The 16,430-nt window shown below is 45.9% G+C and overlaps 1 protein-coding gene across 4 annotated transcripts in view; it reads right to left on the bottom strand.

Moving 5' to 3' along the window:
- ddah1 (dimethylarginine dimethylaminohydrolase 1) overlaps positions 1 to 16,430 on the bottom strand; it is a 77,092-nt gene that overhangs the window by 5,592 nt on the left and 55,070 nt on the right. For 3 of the 4 annotated variants that reach the window (XM_069153106.1, XM_069153109.1, XM_069153108.1), the window contains 4 exons: positions 14,202 to 14,301; positions 12,113 to 12,186; positions 5,798 to 5,917; positions 643 to 786 (listed from right to left, as the gene is read on the bottom strand). In XM_069153106.1, the coding sequence (XP_069009207.1) occupies positions 643 to 786; positions 5,798 to 5,917; positions 12,113 to 12,186; positions 14,202 to 14,301 (438 nt within the window). The remainder of the gene's footprint in view (positions 1 to 642; positions 787 to 5,797; positions 5,918 to 12,112; positions 12,187 to 14,201; positions 14,302 to 16,430) is intronic. The other variant, XM_069153107.1, reaches the window with a different exon arrangement.

The raw sequence follows: 16,430 nt of genomic DNA, 5'->3' as shown, positions 1-16,430 counted from the left end.
GACATTTCTGTCTCTGAAGCTAACAAGCGCTCTGCCCTGTTCACCAGCAGGTTGCCGACAGGCACGGCGGGTTTATGATCTCATTACATATTAGGATATATGATGATGATGGTGATGATGATGGTGACGGCAATAAAGCCGCACGCAGAAAAAAGAAGCTCAAACCCTAACCGAGCTGAGAAGACCTGCGGCGTCCTGATCGTCTTTGTTGATATAAATATATATATCTGTTAAAGCGGCGATAAGAATAACTTGAAAACATCTTTTGGTGACTTTAGTGTTTGTGGCTCCTCGTCCCGAGTCCACAAAAGGTCACTTCACATCAAACTGCGGGTTCCTTTGTTAAAAAAATAAAAAAAAATAAAATACAGGCTGGGCTGCGGTCTGTGTAAAACAACCACGTAGCTTAGGTTAGGGTTTCCAGTTGTTTTTCTCGGAGGTCTGGACAGGACGAAGAGCAACAAAGACAAGCGCCCTTTATATCTGAACCGCCGGAACCGCCCGCGGGCCGCCGCGACCGCGGTCCTCCCTCCCGGAAGGCGCGACCTCGGGATCGCGCACGGATGCGGGGACCGTGCGAGCGGGGACCGTGCGAGTTCGGACGGGAGACAAAGCCCCGGGGTTGGGGGGGGGGGGGGTCACCTTCACACTCTCCGGGAACTCCTCCGACGTGCAGTGCATGAGCACGTGCCCCTTGCCGGGCAGGTTCATGTAGACGCAGTTGGCGGCGAGGTCGTCGGGCACCGTCAGCTTGTCGTAGCGATGGTCGCTCATCTGCTGCATGATCTGCACAACCGGAGACGGGACACGGGAGTTAAAACAAACAGCAGCCCGCGAGGTGATGGTCCAGAAACAAGTTGCTCAAGAGGCCGGATCAAGGGCCACGACACCAGAGGCAGCAAACTCCTCGGGGCGCACCGGGGCGGGAGGGCGGGGGGGGTGGGGGGGGTGAGGAGGGGGGGGGGGTTAATGGAGAACACAGGAGCAGACAGACATTCTTTCTCAGCAGATGTCATGTTATTTATGTAATCTGAAGGAGCTGAAGGTGGAACGGGGGCGGGTGGCGGGAGGGAGGGAGGGAGGGAGGGAGGGAGGGAGGGAGCGGGGGCCGAGGAGGAGACGCCCGCTGCCAAGTTGGAAGTCGGGGGGGGGGGGGGGGGGGGGGGGGGGGATGTTATGACCAGAAGAGAGGCAGGTGCCTCTTAATGTTTACGAGCAGAACATCTGCGGACGGATACCTCGGAGACGAGGAGGGGAAGGGGAGGGGAGGGGAGGGGAGGGGAGGGGAGGGAAGGCGGAACGCCGGTTAGAAGAAAATATAGAATATACAGAATATTCCGTTCACGGAAGACGGAGAACGCCGGTTCCTGCGAGGGTTCCGTTCAAATACGCACGGCTTTACATTACCGGCGTTGTGAGGCGAACGCGACTCAAGACTCCTTGTGCGCAGAAGAACGAGCCGTTTCCACGTAAACGGTCGTCCATTCTCAAACGACCCGAGCTCGCGGCGAAGGTGAAGGTGCTGCTCTCGGCATTTGGTTTTGGTTTTCCCCGGGGGGGGGGGGAGAATCTATTCCGGCACACGGGAAGTGACGCATTTTTTTTTATGTTTCCGGCGGTGCCCGGTCGGGATAATAAGAAGAGCCGCCGCGCGGCCGGTGCGAGCTCTCGGTCTCGCCGTTAACCAGAAAGCTCCGGGTAAAAAGTCGCCGCCGGCCCGGAGGAGTCGTCATCGTCGTCGTCGAAACAGACGAGCGACGCAAAAAACAAACGGCGGCGGCGCTTTCGTACCGAGCGTTAAAAGGCGCGGTAAACTGTTTTGATTTACAGGTTTTAAATGGAGAGGCCTGCGAAGGAAAGATAGAAACACAGGAGCTTTTGACACGGGGGGGGGGGGGGGGGGGGGGGGGGCTGAAAAATGTCATTTCCGAGTGCCGTGTCTGCAGGCCGGAGCCGAGGCGGCGCGTGTGCAGATTGTCTGCACGTGTGCAGCCGGACGCATTAGTACACGGAGCGGTAAACTGGGCAGCGGAACGCGCTCAGTCATCAGCTGAGCTGCTAAAACAAAAAATATTTACTGGAAGGTAATAAAAATCCCCTCCGGGCCGTGACGATCTCTTCCAGTTAAGAGATTTACCGGACCCGGCGCTTTCTTACCGCGGTAATCGGCGTGATCTGTATTTTTGGCTCCCCGCTCAGAGTATTCACAACGCTCAACCTCGGCGGTAAATGTTTGTTGTTGCTTCTCGACGGACGTTTCGCTCTGGAGATTATTATGGGATGTGTCCCCCGAGCGGAGGGCGCAGCCGGAAACACCGGTTTCACCAGCTGGTGTAAAAAAAAAAAAAAAAAAAACTGGGAGAAGGAAGGAAACATCTCCGATAAGACCGAGCAGCGCCCCGAAACGGTTCCTCTTTTCATATTTCGCTTTCGCATTTTAAGGCCTGCTCCCGTCAGACGGCCGTCTCCGGTTATCTCCGGTAATTTTCAAACACTCACTCGACCCCGTCGGCGCCGATTGGAAAATCAGACGGCCGACGACAGCCCGATGCCGACGGGCCGAACCAAAAATGGCAAACCCGCTGAACATCTGCAGGTTCGCGCCGTCGGTACGAGCGCGTTGGCATGCGGATCTTATTGCTTAAAAACAAACAACAACAACAACAACAACAAAAAAAACAGCTCCAAAGAATTAGTCATTAAAAGGAAGACAAAAAAAAAAAATTTGAATTTCCTTTGAATTTTCTTCCTGTTTGTAAATTTAACTCGCAGTGAGAATGTGTCAACGTTTCAGTTTCGTTGACCGACGGCGACTCGTGATGTCACCGCGCGTGTCGATGAAACGGTCGTTTTGAAAAACTTGGAAGACGAGACAGAAGAAGCGTTCGGATTCTCCGCTTCCCCAAAAGCGCTCGGCGGAAGACGCTCCCCCCGGGGCGGCGCGGTTTTTTGGGATGAATATTCCCGCCGGCTCGCGGCGCGTTACTGCTGCAGATGTTTACGGTTGAACTCATTTGAACTCTCCTTCCTCTGCCGGCGGGGCAGTTCGATTTAATGGGACGCGTCGTACGGTTCGCGGCACCGCCGTCCCGCGAGGACCACGCGTCGCCGAAACGTCAGCTCGGGAGAACTTTTAATTCGTCGGCTTATCGGAGAGTTTAAAGTCAAAATCACCAAAGCGGGAGATAAACGGTTTGTGAGTAACTGAAGCTGTCAGACAAAACGTCACGGAGCGCAAAGTCTAGTTTGCCTCCGAGGTACGGATTTAGAAGTAGAGAAGCTTCGTAAAATGTAGACGCTCGAGTGCCTTGAATAAATACACCGAATTATATTCCATCTCCGCAAACCGCTTCGGTATATTATGGCGATTAGTGTTTAGTATACGTTGTGCAGAGTAAGTAGTGCAGATTGCTGCGAGGGGCTGCGATCCAGGAAACTCGATCTGCACTTTAAAACGCGGTATCAGCTTCTGCTCTCTGACGCTGCAGCTGAACAGACTCGGGGGACGAATGCTTTTAACATTACAAGGAAGCCCGCTGCTCCAAAAAAAAACAAAAAAAACCCATGGGATTAAATAACTCGCCAATTACAGCTCAAATTTCATCCTAAAAACGTGGAACAAGTATCACATGTTTGTCCCTCGCTCTGTGTACGGGACGGGACGGGGGGGGGGGGCGTTTGCGATCAGGTTTTTTTTTTTTTTTGGCCGATCGAAGACAAACCGCCTCGAGCGCGACCTTCGCCGCGTCGTCGTCTGTGAAAGCGAGAGAGCGTCCTCGAAGGTGAAGCTCGAGCCCCGACCGGGGGGTGGGGGTGGGGGGGGGTGTGGGGGAAGCGGGCGATGACCTCATGAATGAAATAAATAAAAGGGCTGACTGGTGATCTAAGGGCTGCCGGAGAGTCCCGCTGCACAGGGAGGGGGGGCGGGCGGTGTGCGGGAGGGGGGGGGGGGGAGTATTTCGGGACGATGACTTCACGGGTTGAAGCTTGGCAGCGACAGCGGGCGGGATGGATGACGAAATCCATCCGGTCAACGTGCGCTCTCTTATCCCCGGGAGAGCTAAACACAGACGCAACGCCATTCGGAGCGCGGAGCCCTCCCCCCCCCCGAGGTCGGACAAAAAGCCCAAACGCCAAAAAAAAAATAGTCCCGTGACTGACTATTTTTTTTTGCCGCACCTTCCCCGTGACTTACCAGTTCTTTAAAGTCAGGTCAGGCTTTGCCTGAAAGCCCGACCTGACCACCGAAACACCCTGCGGCGGCTCCCTGAAGACAAAACGAATTCGCCGGGCTCCAACTTTAATTTGGACAAAGTGTCTTTGTCCCGCCGGGGCGGACGGACGAGGAGCCCCCCCCCCCCCCCCGTTGCCATAAGAGCAGCGTCGGCGTCCAAAACAAGCACTTTGAATTCATTAAAAGTGCATTCACGAGATCTCACTCCTCCCGCAAAGAGAACATTACCTAATTGCAAATCCAGGGCTGTTAAAAGTCCTTTAAAACAGGAGCTAATTGCGGCGAGAGGGGCTGACGTAAGCCGCAATTAGGAAGCGAGCAGTCTGTCATTAAGTCTCGCTGACGGCCACTCCTCGCTCCAGTAGCTAATTACGGCGGTGATCAAACAGCCAGGAATCTTAATGAGTTGATCCTGGAATATAAACTGAATTAGCTCGTGTGCTTGTGCGCAGATTCTGGGGTACACTTTTGGCAATGCAAATATGCTTTACAAAAACAACAAGTCTGACCTTAAGGCCCAGCGCGCCTCATCAGGAGGTGGTGTCTGACGGTCTGGTTTTAGTCTCCCCCCCCCCCCCCCGAGAGGGCACGAAAGGGACTTTTACTCGATTTAGAAATGAGCCTGTTCAGTGCTGGGCCAGTAGGGGGCGATGTCACACTGGGAGGTAAACGAGGAGTCCTGCCAGGGAGGATCAGCCGAGGCCAAGGGTGTAAGTCTTTATATTTATGTAATTATATATACAGTTTGGGGTGTCTGTGCTGTGTAAATACCACTTCATTTCAGTCATGTGTGCCATTAAAAAAAAAAAAAAAAAAAAAAAAAAAAAAGGGTCACATGTTGATGTTTGGGAACTTCAGCGATAATTCCTTTAGAGGGATGGGCCGAGATTTATCACTCTCTTGGTGTAAACGACCAATCTGTCTCTTGTCAGGGTGTGAGCTGTCTCCTCTTTATGTCCCAGCATCCCTGTGGGTTTCCACTGTTGCGACGGAGCACGTTGGAAATCAGACGCCTTTCATGCGGTAATGCGCTCAAGCTGTTTAATGGAACGACAATGCCTTCGTAATTGAAGTTGGAGAGGGAGCGCCGAGGGCGATCCCCGCAGATTAGCCCAGAATATGAATTAATGAGGAGGGATTAAGGTGACAGGTGGGTTCGGCGTGCTCGCGGCGCGGAGCTGTGAGCGAGGGAGTCTGCTCTGAATCAACACGTGCGGTGTCCCGTCTTGTAGTGTTGTTCTTGCCGAATGCTTGGCAGAGCGGGAGAAAGAAAGGACGGGGGTTGTTCATACTAACAAAATCAAGCCGAGAGTAAACCGACAGTTTGGAAGAAAAGAAAAAAAAAAAAAACTGATCCGCTGCGTCAATGTGCGTCATAGTAATGAAAACAACGCCAATGCATTGATTCAGCGGTTTCCATGACGACAGACGGGGGGGGGGGGGGGTAAGGGTGTGTGTGTGTGTGTGTGTGTGTGTGTGTGTGTGTGTGTGAGGGGCTGGGTGGGGTGGGGTGGGGGCACGGTGTATATACAGTACATCACACGCATAACCCGGGCTCTATACTTTGAGGGTTTTCTGTGCCGGTTCGCTGGAGCCGATGACAATGAGACCCGGTCCTCCCATGCTGCAGAAGCTCTTCAGGTGGAGTCCTTCCAGCACGGGAACAGTGGAGACAGCGTAGTCCTGGAAAACACAATCAGATCACACACGCTGAGCACAATGAGCTCCATCGACAGAGAACGGAGCCAGGTGACGAAATGGCTTCAATTAATGTCGCCTCGGCCCGGGGTCAAACCGCTGAGCAGGGAGGGATGCACTTCCCTCAGCACGCTCGCGTATAGCACTCTCACGTGTTAGTGTACTCACAGTGTACAGTGTGCGCTCAAATCACACACCGGCATTCTGCAATTTACCGGAAATAACCCGTCACATTTGAATGCGTCAGCCGCCCGCATACCTGCCAGTTTGAATTATTTTACCCAGAAATGGATTCTTTTCCGCGCCTTCTGTTGAACACACACACTAAACATACCGATGCCTTTTATCCAGCGGCCGTATTAGTGGAACACTTTTGTGCGGTTTTCTGAAACAACCGTCGCTTCATCGGACGCAGAAATTTGAAAAGAATTTAAGTTGATGGCTCTTCCCTTTCTGCTAAGTAGCCAAGATGGTGACCGTTAAGTTTGAGACGTGTTCAGCATTTCACACTAAATTACTGGACTGTTCGAAGTGCATCATCCTGGATGCTTGTGGTGCACTGCATGTTTCGGAACACAGCGTTGGTTTTCACCTGCTGACACACCGTTTCCTCACGATAGTAATCCTACATAAGTAGCTTTCTATTGAGAATGTAATGCTTCCCCCTTTATCCAAAGGCAGATGAACTAAATATTAGAAACAGATGATACTACAACTGATAGTGACAATACTTGACAATTAAATAAAGCGGCGGACGGCTCGGAGCAGGAGTGAGAGATGATGTCACTGAGTTTACGGCTCATGGGGAGTTTACAGGAAAACAACTTTTAGGAGCCTGATTGGAGATGCTTTCTGTGGCTGCAGGTTGTCTGCATACCAACTACTGTCATTAGAAGTGTTACGAAAACAGAGGTTGCATAAAACTGTACTTAAAATAACTGGAACAGATAATAGTTTTATTAACGCCAGAGTGTGGCTGCTGATTAAGATTCCAGAAAAGCCCCTGTAATATAGGTTTCAAATCTTAAATCTCTCTCTATACCAGTAGATATTCACAATTACATATGCAGCACTCTCTAAGATTCTGCAAAACATCCTTCGTTATTATATATTAACTATCAAAAACTCTCTAATAATCTTGGTCAGGACTGTGCGAGTGTAGTTTGATCAGATTTATCGCCACATATGCAAACAACACTACGACCAACATCCCATTTTGCTTGAAATATTGCTGCACTCTCATTGCCGCATGGAAATACATACCATTACATCTTTCCAATGACCTCGGCCATCTTCAAACCAACGAGAAATGCAAAGACGATAACACAAATAAAGAACATCTCATAAAATGACTAAAGCTGTTCAAACAATGGCAGAGAGGGGCCTTTGAATCTCTGAACTGGGGGATGAAAAGTGCTTTCGGCCAGCAAACTGTATCCCAACTGACAGATAAATGGCTCTTTTTTTGTTGCGGAACAGGATCATATGTACACCTCTGTATGCGGGCCTATGGAGTTATGTTTATCTTCAGCCTTCAACAGTTGATTTTGGACCGACCACTTCATTAAAACATCCATTGAAAGCCGTCTTCTTTCCAAGAGTTAAAGCCTGAAGTCCATATTTGAAGAATTACAGCCGACCCTGTTGAAACATTATTTTACCACTGACTTTATTTTGATTTTGACTCACTGATTTACCAGACTGGAGCAATTTCCCACTTTAAAGGTTTGATTGATTAAACATTTGATGCGACGACTCACATTTTGCGACAGTTAGGCATACTATAAGTCTGCTGAGACTGAAGCTGAAGCCAGAGTTTGGCCCTACTGAGATCTGTAAACCTTGAAGTGATACCGAGCTGTAATTTGAATTACGATGAGGATACGAGACTTCAAGCTTACTTTCCAAGAACTTTCTTTCCTGAATCCATGCGAACAGATTATGATGACCTTATAAATTCTGGTTAGCACCTGAGAAAATAACTTTTCCAACTGACATATGTGTGTTTTCTTAATCACATAATATGTTTTGAAAGGGTTTTTATGGCTTTTAGCTTCATAAAACTCGTGAAGTATTGTTTACTTTTTCCAGCATTACACTCCATTGTGGCATTTTCCATTCAAGTATATGTTAACACTTTTCAGGTCAATATTTGGACTGCATCATTAGCTCAACTCAAACGCCGTGATTCATGTAGATAGTTATCGTGACTGAGTAACAGAATAGCACTTGGCATCATCATGTAAAAAAACTAAAGTTACTCCATCCTTGATGTTTTCCTGAACTCTTTTAGACGATCCAGTAGGGACAACTAGGAATTATGTAACCTGAAGTTTCTTCGTTCCTAATCCATGAACAGGAGGTTTCTGTTTACATTTTTTTTTATTCTAACTTTTCTGCTTATCAAGATAAATCCTTCAGGGGATGATGAAAAAGCGACGATTGCTTTTCCTCTGCCCAACAGTCTGATATTCTGCCATGTTTTGAGCTCAAAAGACCCAAGAAGCAACGCCAACCAAGTTTCACTGTTCAGGTGAAGTCGACACTTCTTAGTTGCAACAGAAAATAAGTGGATTGACCTCTGAATTACTTCCTGAATCAACCGATTCCACTAATAACTCTGACCTCTGCGACGACCATGAAGAAACGGGGTTCAACATCTGTACGCAGTTGTTGAGCACTAAACAAACCTGGCAGCAAAATGATCCTTAATTTGATAATGAAAGGAAAAAACAACAGCGATGAGAGGAATAATCCATCTGATAAAAAACGGAAAAACCAATAATTGACGCTCAAGTGATTTTTCCTTGTGTCATTTGCCACAGACGCATCATTAAGTCCCGTCTTATCAAAGATAACAGAAAACACAGAGGAATCCATTATGAGGAATTCAAATCAAGTACAGATGGGTGGATGGAAGCACTACAATAAGCCCATTCAAGTTACCGTAATGTGGTGAACTCCTGACGCCGTGACCCACCTCTGAACTTGTGTGTTAGCCGGCTTTTCGGCTTTGTCACGGCTGCTCAGAGCGAATCCAAAAGAAATACACAAGTCTGCAGAATGCAACTTCCTCACATCACAATAACAGCAAACAAGGGAGATTGGATCAGTCTGTGTTTGTGACCCGCACTGTGACCCTGTTTGTGGGCTACATGCCAAACCTCCTTGAAGCAAAACTGTTGTTTCAGCCATGCTTGGGATATTTGTTGGACTATTTCCTTTCTGGACGTGAGAATGGACAGTGATGAGCTTGACTGATTATCAAGGTTGAGCCACGGCGACGGGAAATGAGTCGGAAAGGAAAATATGGTCGTTAAAAGATACAAATACAGACATCAACAAGGACCGATACGATACAGGCCAGGCTTATACACCAAAAACACAAACACCTCTGCCTAATATGCTGTTTACTCGACTCTTCTTTCAGTCTGTACAAGACCTCTGACTGGGTTGTCTGTCCATAACAATTTGGCCCAATCAAAGTTACCCAGGTCTTTACACCAGCCCATTTCTGCAGAATCCAACATGCTGACGAGAATCGACTCTTTACTTCCCACCCACTACATCTCATATGCTGTTAATTATATACTCCTTTGTTGGAGATAATCAATGTTATTCCCTTCATCTGTGATCAATTATCATATTTTGTCTCATCTGTGTTCACTGTTACTCACACACTTATGGGTTTGGCTGCTTGGTGGAAGTGGAATGTAAAGTTGATAATTAACATGTTAGCGTGCTGTGACAAAGTCCTCAGCTGAGTGTCAATTCATGTACTTCTGTTAGTAAACCGATTCTCATGTACTGTGTGAATTTTGACTGTGCAGTGTTGTCTCAAATCACACAGCCGTTCTGCCTTTACCGGGAATGACCATAACATCTGAATGAATGATCCGTAAACATATGTTGCTGGCTCTGTTTTACACCCACAATAAACATACCGATGGTATTCAGTTAACAATAAATATTCGTACGTGGACGTAGACGACTTGTGTTTGCGTAATGCAGCATGTCACAACAGCTGCAGCTTCCTCAGCCGCCACAGTTTCAAAATAGGTTGGTGGTCCCTCCCTGTCATCATTGAGGGGGAAGAGAGCATCGCTTCATACTCAGTTTGTGGACCGGTATGAGTACATCATCCAGTACTCAGTATATATTTACAGGGTGAGACGTGTAAGGAATGAATGCAGTTTCTAGGATCAGATATTAATTAATGATGATTGCGTCGCTCAAGCTGGATTTGTTGGTTTAAATCACTAATATGACTCATCAGCATCCAGTCACAGCTGTGAGAAACAGAAGTGGCACGCACAGCAACACAGCAATCATGAGTGGACATCTTGGATCAAGGAATTAATAATGTGATGGGGAGAAACTGTCTATAAAATAATTAATGAGAGAGAGAGATTTACTTTCCCAAATCACCTTTCTAATCTGTGCCATCAACTGCTTGTTTAAAGATTGGGCACAGACGTAGCAGAGGTTCACATCAATAGTTGATTAAAAACGCGTCAAAGCCAGCTGAGGCCACCGGGACTGTTCACAGCTGCACCAATCAATAATCTCAGAGCGGTCCAGTCCAGTGGAGCTCAATAACAACACAAAAATACTTCTACTTGTTGTACTTCGCACCAGTATTTCTATTTAGGGTTACTTCCGTATGGTACAACAGTCACTCCAGACTATTTCTGTTGTTCCCTAAAAGAAATAGAAATAGATCCACACTGTGGCTGAACTAATGGGACAGAACAGCTTTTTGATGACTCGCGAGCCTAAAAGTACTTTTCTTTTTGTCATTATTTTGCCTCAATTTATAGCCAACAGGATGTGTTGAACATCTCCTAACAACAGTTCATGTGTTTTTATGTATCATATATAGTCCACAAAGACCGTGGCGCCTCGATGAAAAGAGCAAAGTAAATGCAGCGAAGGAGGAAATAGAGCAATGTGGATGGACAGAGGACAGATATAATGGACCGGAAGGCGGGTGGAGCGAGGCAGAGATGGATGGAGAACAAAATGAAATTAGAGAAAAGGGGAGGTAGAGCAAAATGAAACAGCAAGATGAATGGAGTGATGATACCATTACCTTCCCGGCCTGAAGCCTTTATGATTGATAACACACTTATCTCTTCCTCTGTTGTTGGAGGTGTGCGATCGCTGGTAGAAGGCTCGCATTTAGAGATGATTCACACCGATACGAAGAGGGGTGGATATGTATTTAAATATCTTTCTGCTAAAATGTTCGTTGTCTCTCACAGTGAAATGCCCAGAGCAACTCATTTCCACGTTTTAATGATGATTAACAAAGTCAGCATTGGTTATTTAAGCAAAAAATATTTTAAAATATGTTTTTGATCATAATTATGTCATTTCACTAGATATCATTAATTAACAGGAACTAACTGAATTTTATATATATTTGTATTGAAATTTGAGCCACAATATTTTTACACTAAGTTAATTATAGTTTAGATACTGTATGAGAAGTGTACTTTTCCAGAAATATACCTTTACTTTTATTAAAAGCTGGGCTAACAAATATTCTCATATAAACTATGAATCAAAGGGCCACTTGTATTTTGAAGGTTTTAACTCGTACTGACAAGCCCACTGAGAGTTGTGACTTGTCTACAGTTCTGCTCACTGGTACAGAACATTTTACTGTCTTTCAGCTCATTGTTTTTGACATTTGGTTCACTCTAAGCTTCATTAAGTTTTTTCAGTGGAAAACCACCCACTGCTGTATTAAAGAGTTGTTATATACTGTGTGGCTCGTTGGATGTGCACATATAATCATGGGTGCTTTAAGGACACCGAGGATACATCAGCCTTGAAAATTCCTTAAAAACCTTGTTGAACAAAAGACTCGGTCCTTGGTAAAATTTTCGAAAGATCCTTCGACACGATTTAACGACAAAGCATCCTGAAAATGCAGCCTATCAAAGACGAATCATCGAGATTGAGAAACAGCCAGTGTCTCAGTGTCGTGTTTAAAGTTTGTCGTGCTGCCCCCAATTCACCAAAAAAAACCAACAATGTAAATTTAGGTATTTTTAATCTCATGCCGTAGGACTTTAAACTGTTTAAGTTGTGTGATGGACTTCTAATACTTACCTTTATTTACACTGAAGTTTCAACCACAATTTTGACACTTTTTACACCACATCAACTCACCTTAAATGCATCCGCTAGGATCTCTGCTCCTCTCTGATTGGTCCGTTTTGAAAGGCCCACGAAGAACTCCCGACCTGTAAAAAGAGTCATTTAAGTCGTGAGTATGAGATTTAAATCTGTAAAGTCTGCAGCGATAAAGTCTAAAAATCCTTAACACCAGCAACACGGCGTGCATGTGGAGCTTCAGTATCTGAACCGCCACAGTGTGGACTTTGTGAACGCCTGTGAGGGAGGCCGACTGTGGTCAGTATGGTGGGGCGCAAGCAGACAGAGTCCTGAATGCCTGGCAAGACTGCAGCAGCACTGAGCTCAGGGATGGGCTCCTAATGTTGCTGCTGAGCCTTTACAATATGAGCCATTAGCCGGGGCCCTGCCAACAGGAAATGTTTTTAGCCCTGCCATGTGAAACCGATTTCAGCTGGGAGGAACGACAGCGCAGTGCCAGTGTCTAGAAACCCAATTAGGTGTACTATGCTGCTTCCCAGTAGCCTGCGCAGAATGGAAGACATTGCCCCCACATTTCAGCTCACCGCACGCCTGTAACAGAATGTACAGATAATCTAATAAAGCCCACCGTGCTCTCGATTCTCTAACTTCATCAGTTTCATTACCTGATGCCAGAGGAATACGCCAGCTGCGGTGAGTCGGCCTGATTTGCTGGTGGGTACACGATGTTTTTGCTCCAGGAATTGTGCTTGTTGCACTGAGGCACCAGGTCACCGAGGTCGCACAGAGGAATGTTTTTGTGGCAGATCCCGAAACACAGATGCATACGTAGAGACACGCAATCGTCTGCTCACTAAGTCAACCGTCTATGAGCCGTGGAGGCTCTGCTATCACACTGCTCTGTGATGTTTCCTGTTTACAAAGGTGTCCTTTTATTTTTAGTCATCAGATGAAGTGAAGCCCCAAGTCACAGGTGGTTTGTCAGTTATGGAATTTCTCCCCGACCGTTTTTCATTTAAAGTGCACTATTTAACCAATAGCATACAACAAGAACACACGAGACAGAAGGGAAGAAGACTACAAGAACAACGTGTTTTTTTAATAGAATTTTAATGGACACCTGCCAGCCAACCAGAAGTTGTTTTTCAACGGTAATGGCATGAAATTAACATGTTTTTAAAGACATTTTCTGCTTTTAAATAGTTCTTTTTATGAATGTTAAAGCCTTTTTGACACATTTGTGGTCATAGAAAAACTATTTTGTAGAGCTTTTAAAGACCACATGTTCTCTCCCCAACTCCACTTGCAGGGCAAACATCACAGTTTACTGGCTCTAAGAAGAGCCAAATCATCAGGAGGCTGTTTGAAGCACTGTCATATTGAGGAGTATTTTGAACACCGAGTTCTGCTATCAGGCTCGTACACTTTTATTCTTCTTAAATACCAAAAGCAAATATTTTCTTCTCTACCTTATATTCTAATTAAAGGGAGTGTAAAGGTTATGAAGCACACTAATGGTACTGTTTACTGTCACAATTTGGTTGTAGTATACTTTGATCAATGATGATTATATTGCTTAATAAAATAAAATACTGGGTTTTAATAACCTTTACCAGCAGCTAAAATTTAACCGTAACTCCTAGATTTTTAGCCATATTGTATTTTAGCTAAAACCTGAGGATACAGTTCATAACAATATATTAACTTCCCTGTAAAACTACATTTTAGAGTAGCATATGTGTGTTGAAGCTGCAGTAGAAGTAAATGCCCAAGTTTAGAGTTTCATCTTTTCGTCCATTAGTGTTTAATCTAGCAAAGCAACAATTTGCAAAATCAGTTTTTATTTCATCATTGCCCTTGGTCCTCCTTTTGTCACAAGCTCTTCCCAATAAAACATTTTGGATATAGAACATTTTGATATTCACCAGATTAGATCAATCGAATGGTTTCTATATTGACAGTATTTAAAGAATAATTTACTTTGATAAATTCATGTTTAAGGCCAATCCTTAAAAACGACTGCCCTGTAGCGAGAGCAATAAACATGAAGATTGCTTCGTTCTGCTGTTTTGATTGGTGTGATCACGTGGAAGTTAATGGGTAATCAATAACACACAGTCACTGAGGGGGCAGAGTAACCTACCTGTGAAAAGGACGTCTCCCCCATCCAGTGTTGCAGTCTCATCAGTCATTTCCACAAGGTTCAGATTCAGATCCTTCAGAGCTGCTTCCATCGCCTCTTTCTGGAACGGGCACAGGGACACAAGCAGAAATACGCTTAAAACATCTGCTGATATCCAACAAAAGACAGAACTGTTTCATATCCTATCTTCGGGAATATTATAATGTTCTAATCAGACGTGTGGAACCGCGGTGATGGAAATCAGTATGAAAAGCACTTTGGCGCTACTAAATATTTAGTAGTGCCCAGGTTCCTGAGACGGAGTGCAATGAAACAAAACCTTTTCCCTCCAACAGGTTGCGATGACATCATTTCAATGAGCCGTGAAATGATGTAATTTTTTTAGGAAGTATTTTAAAACTTTTACAAGACAGGGGCTGCGGAAAATAGGTACGCCGAAGGACCAGCACAAAACTCTGCAAATACCTCTTCCTGTCCTCCTGTTCTGGGTCATCTGTCTTTCATATATATTTATAGGATGTAAGTGCACGGATGGCTGCCACCCGGTTAATATTAGCACACATTATGAAATGCATCCCCTGATGGGAAACTCGGAGAAATCCACGTTTCACCTGCACGTCCTCTCAGGTCTGTTTTCTGGCTGAACTTCGGCTGGTCGGATCTCCCGTCTGACCGCCCAGTGCGATTTTACTGTCCTGTTTTTTGGGGTTCCTGCGGCAGTAGTTTCCAAGGCTAGTCATGGTCATGTTAGCGAGAGCATCAGTGTTTCCACAAGCCCCCTATCTCACGATGACCTCAGCCTGCTTGCTCTGCTTTTTACGTAATGCTTTCTGCTTCTCCTCATCCGTTCAAGGCCGAAACCATGATGTCATCAAGGTAGACCGCCATTCACTTCCAGACAATGCAGCAGAGGGGTGCATTTTTCCCGGCATTTACTATTTTCCACAGTTGTTTATTTGGATTTCTTTAAATGGCCTTCTGACCCAGTGGCTCACAAATAGATTGAACTCCTTTCACTTTATTCACTTTCCAGACATAAGACACAGGAATGCCACACAATGTTAAAACTTTCCTCCTCCATGTTTCATCTTAACAGCCGGCGTTCTACTCATAATGCTGCTTCAGTTAACCTGGAGGAACACAGCGTCCTTCCAAGAAACTGGGTTCACAAATTCATTAGTGGTTTCTCAAAAGCTCTGACAGCAGCAGCATGCCGCAAATGAAGCATAGGTAGCAGTTAATCCCGCTAGTTTTTTGTTTTGTTTTGTTTGTGCACCGCCAAGCCGCTCTCAGCTGCTTATTTCGTCAGGTTTGTCAGATGTGCTGGTTGGGAAATGAAAGGTTGAGTCAGGTTCTGAGGAACGATCCAGATGGGTAACAGAGGAATTATGCTCTTGATATTTGTTCAAGTCACGTGATGTTGTCTCTGCGTGTCACTGCAGTGGAGTCTTAACTGGTTCCAGCGAGGTTAGTAATGTGCCATCACTGTGTCATCACGTACGGTAAAATCTTAGTCAACGAATCAATCGTTCAGTCAATTATAAAAAATAAAACAAACAAAAAACGTGCGAATGCTCAAAATGTTGTATCTATTGAACTCAGAGAGTTATTTATTTATTCAACTCAAGGAGGAGAAATGTTTGATATTTGTAAGCACCCACCAGGCCTCGCACACCAGCCAACGTTTCCTCCTTATTCAGGCACACTGGAGCCTCCAGGATCACTGTGGTCACCTTCACAGGAATCTGCTGGACTGGATGAGGCAGCCCTTTACCTCAGCACTCTGGCATTTCCTGTGACATCACTGGAGGTGGTGTGACCCAGTGGGTGTTCAGCCCCCCCCCCCCCGAACCACCACCATCACCGCCGTGCGAAACGTAACGGCCCCTTACACAGAGATATCAGTATGGTATCTGCTCTGTGCAGTGTGTGTGTGTGTGGTACTTCATGAAGGTCTTTCCACATGGAGTCACGACAAGAAATTTAGCACAAACAGAAAATGAGACTGAAAATCTCAAAGGTGCGTGTGCAGAATTAGTACACAGAGGAAAAGACGTAGTTCATGGTGAATGTTCAGACGTAAACCTGCCACAAATAAAAACAGACCACAAACGTTATGTTATCTAGCACTTGATCTAAATCAAACACTATTTCTAACCTAACGGCTTAAAACTGCAAATTACCGCTGTAGCGCGTGTGGCCTAATTCTGCTCAGGCAAGAGTGATAAT

Source organism: Embiotoca jacksoni, unplaced genomic scaffold (genome assembly GCF_022577435.1).
Source record: "Embiotoca jacksoni isolate LCO1_2020_lvr unplaced genomic scaffold, fEmbJac1.0.p SCAF_19, whole genome shotgun sequence".
In the NCBI taxonomy this organism is placed as follows: Eukaryota; Metazoa; Chordata; class Actinopteri; family Embiotocidae; genus Embiotoca; species Embiotoca jacksoni.
The sequence above is the reverse complement of the archived record's forward strand: the minus strand, read 5'-3'. Positions and strand labels throughout refer to the sequence as shown.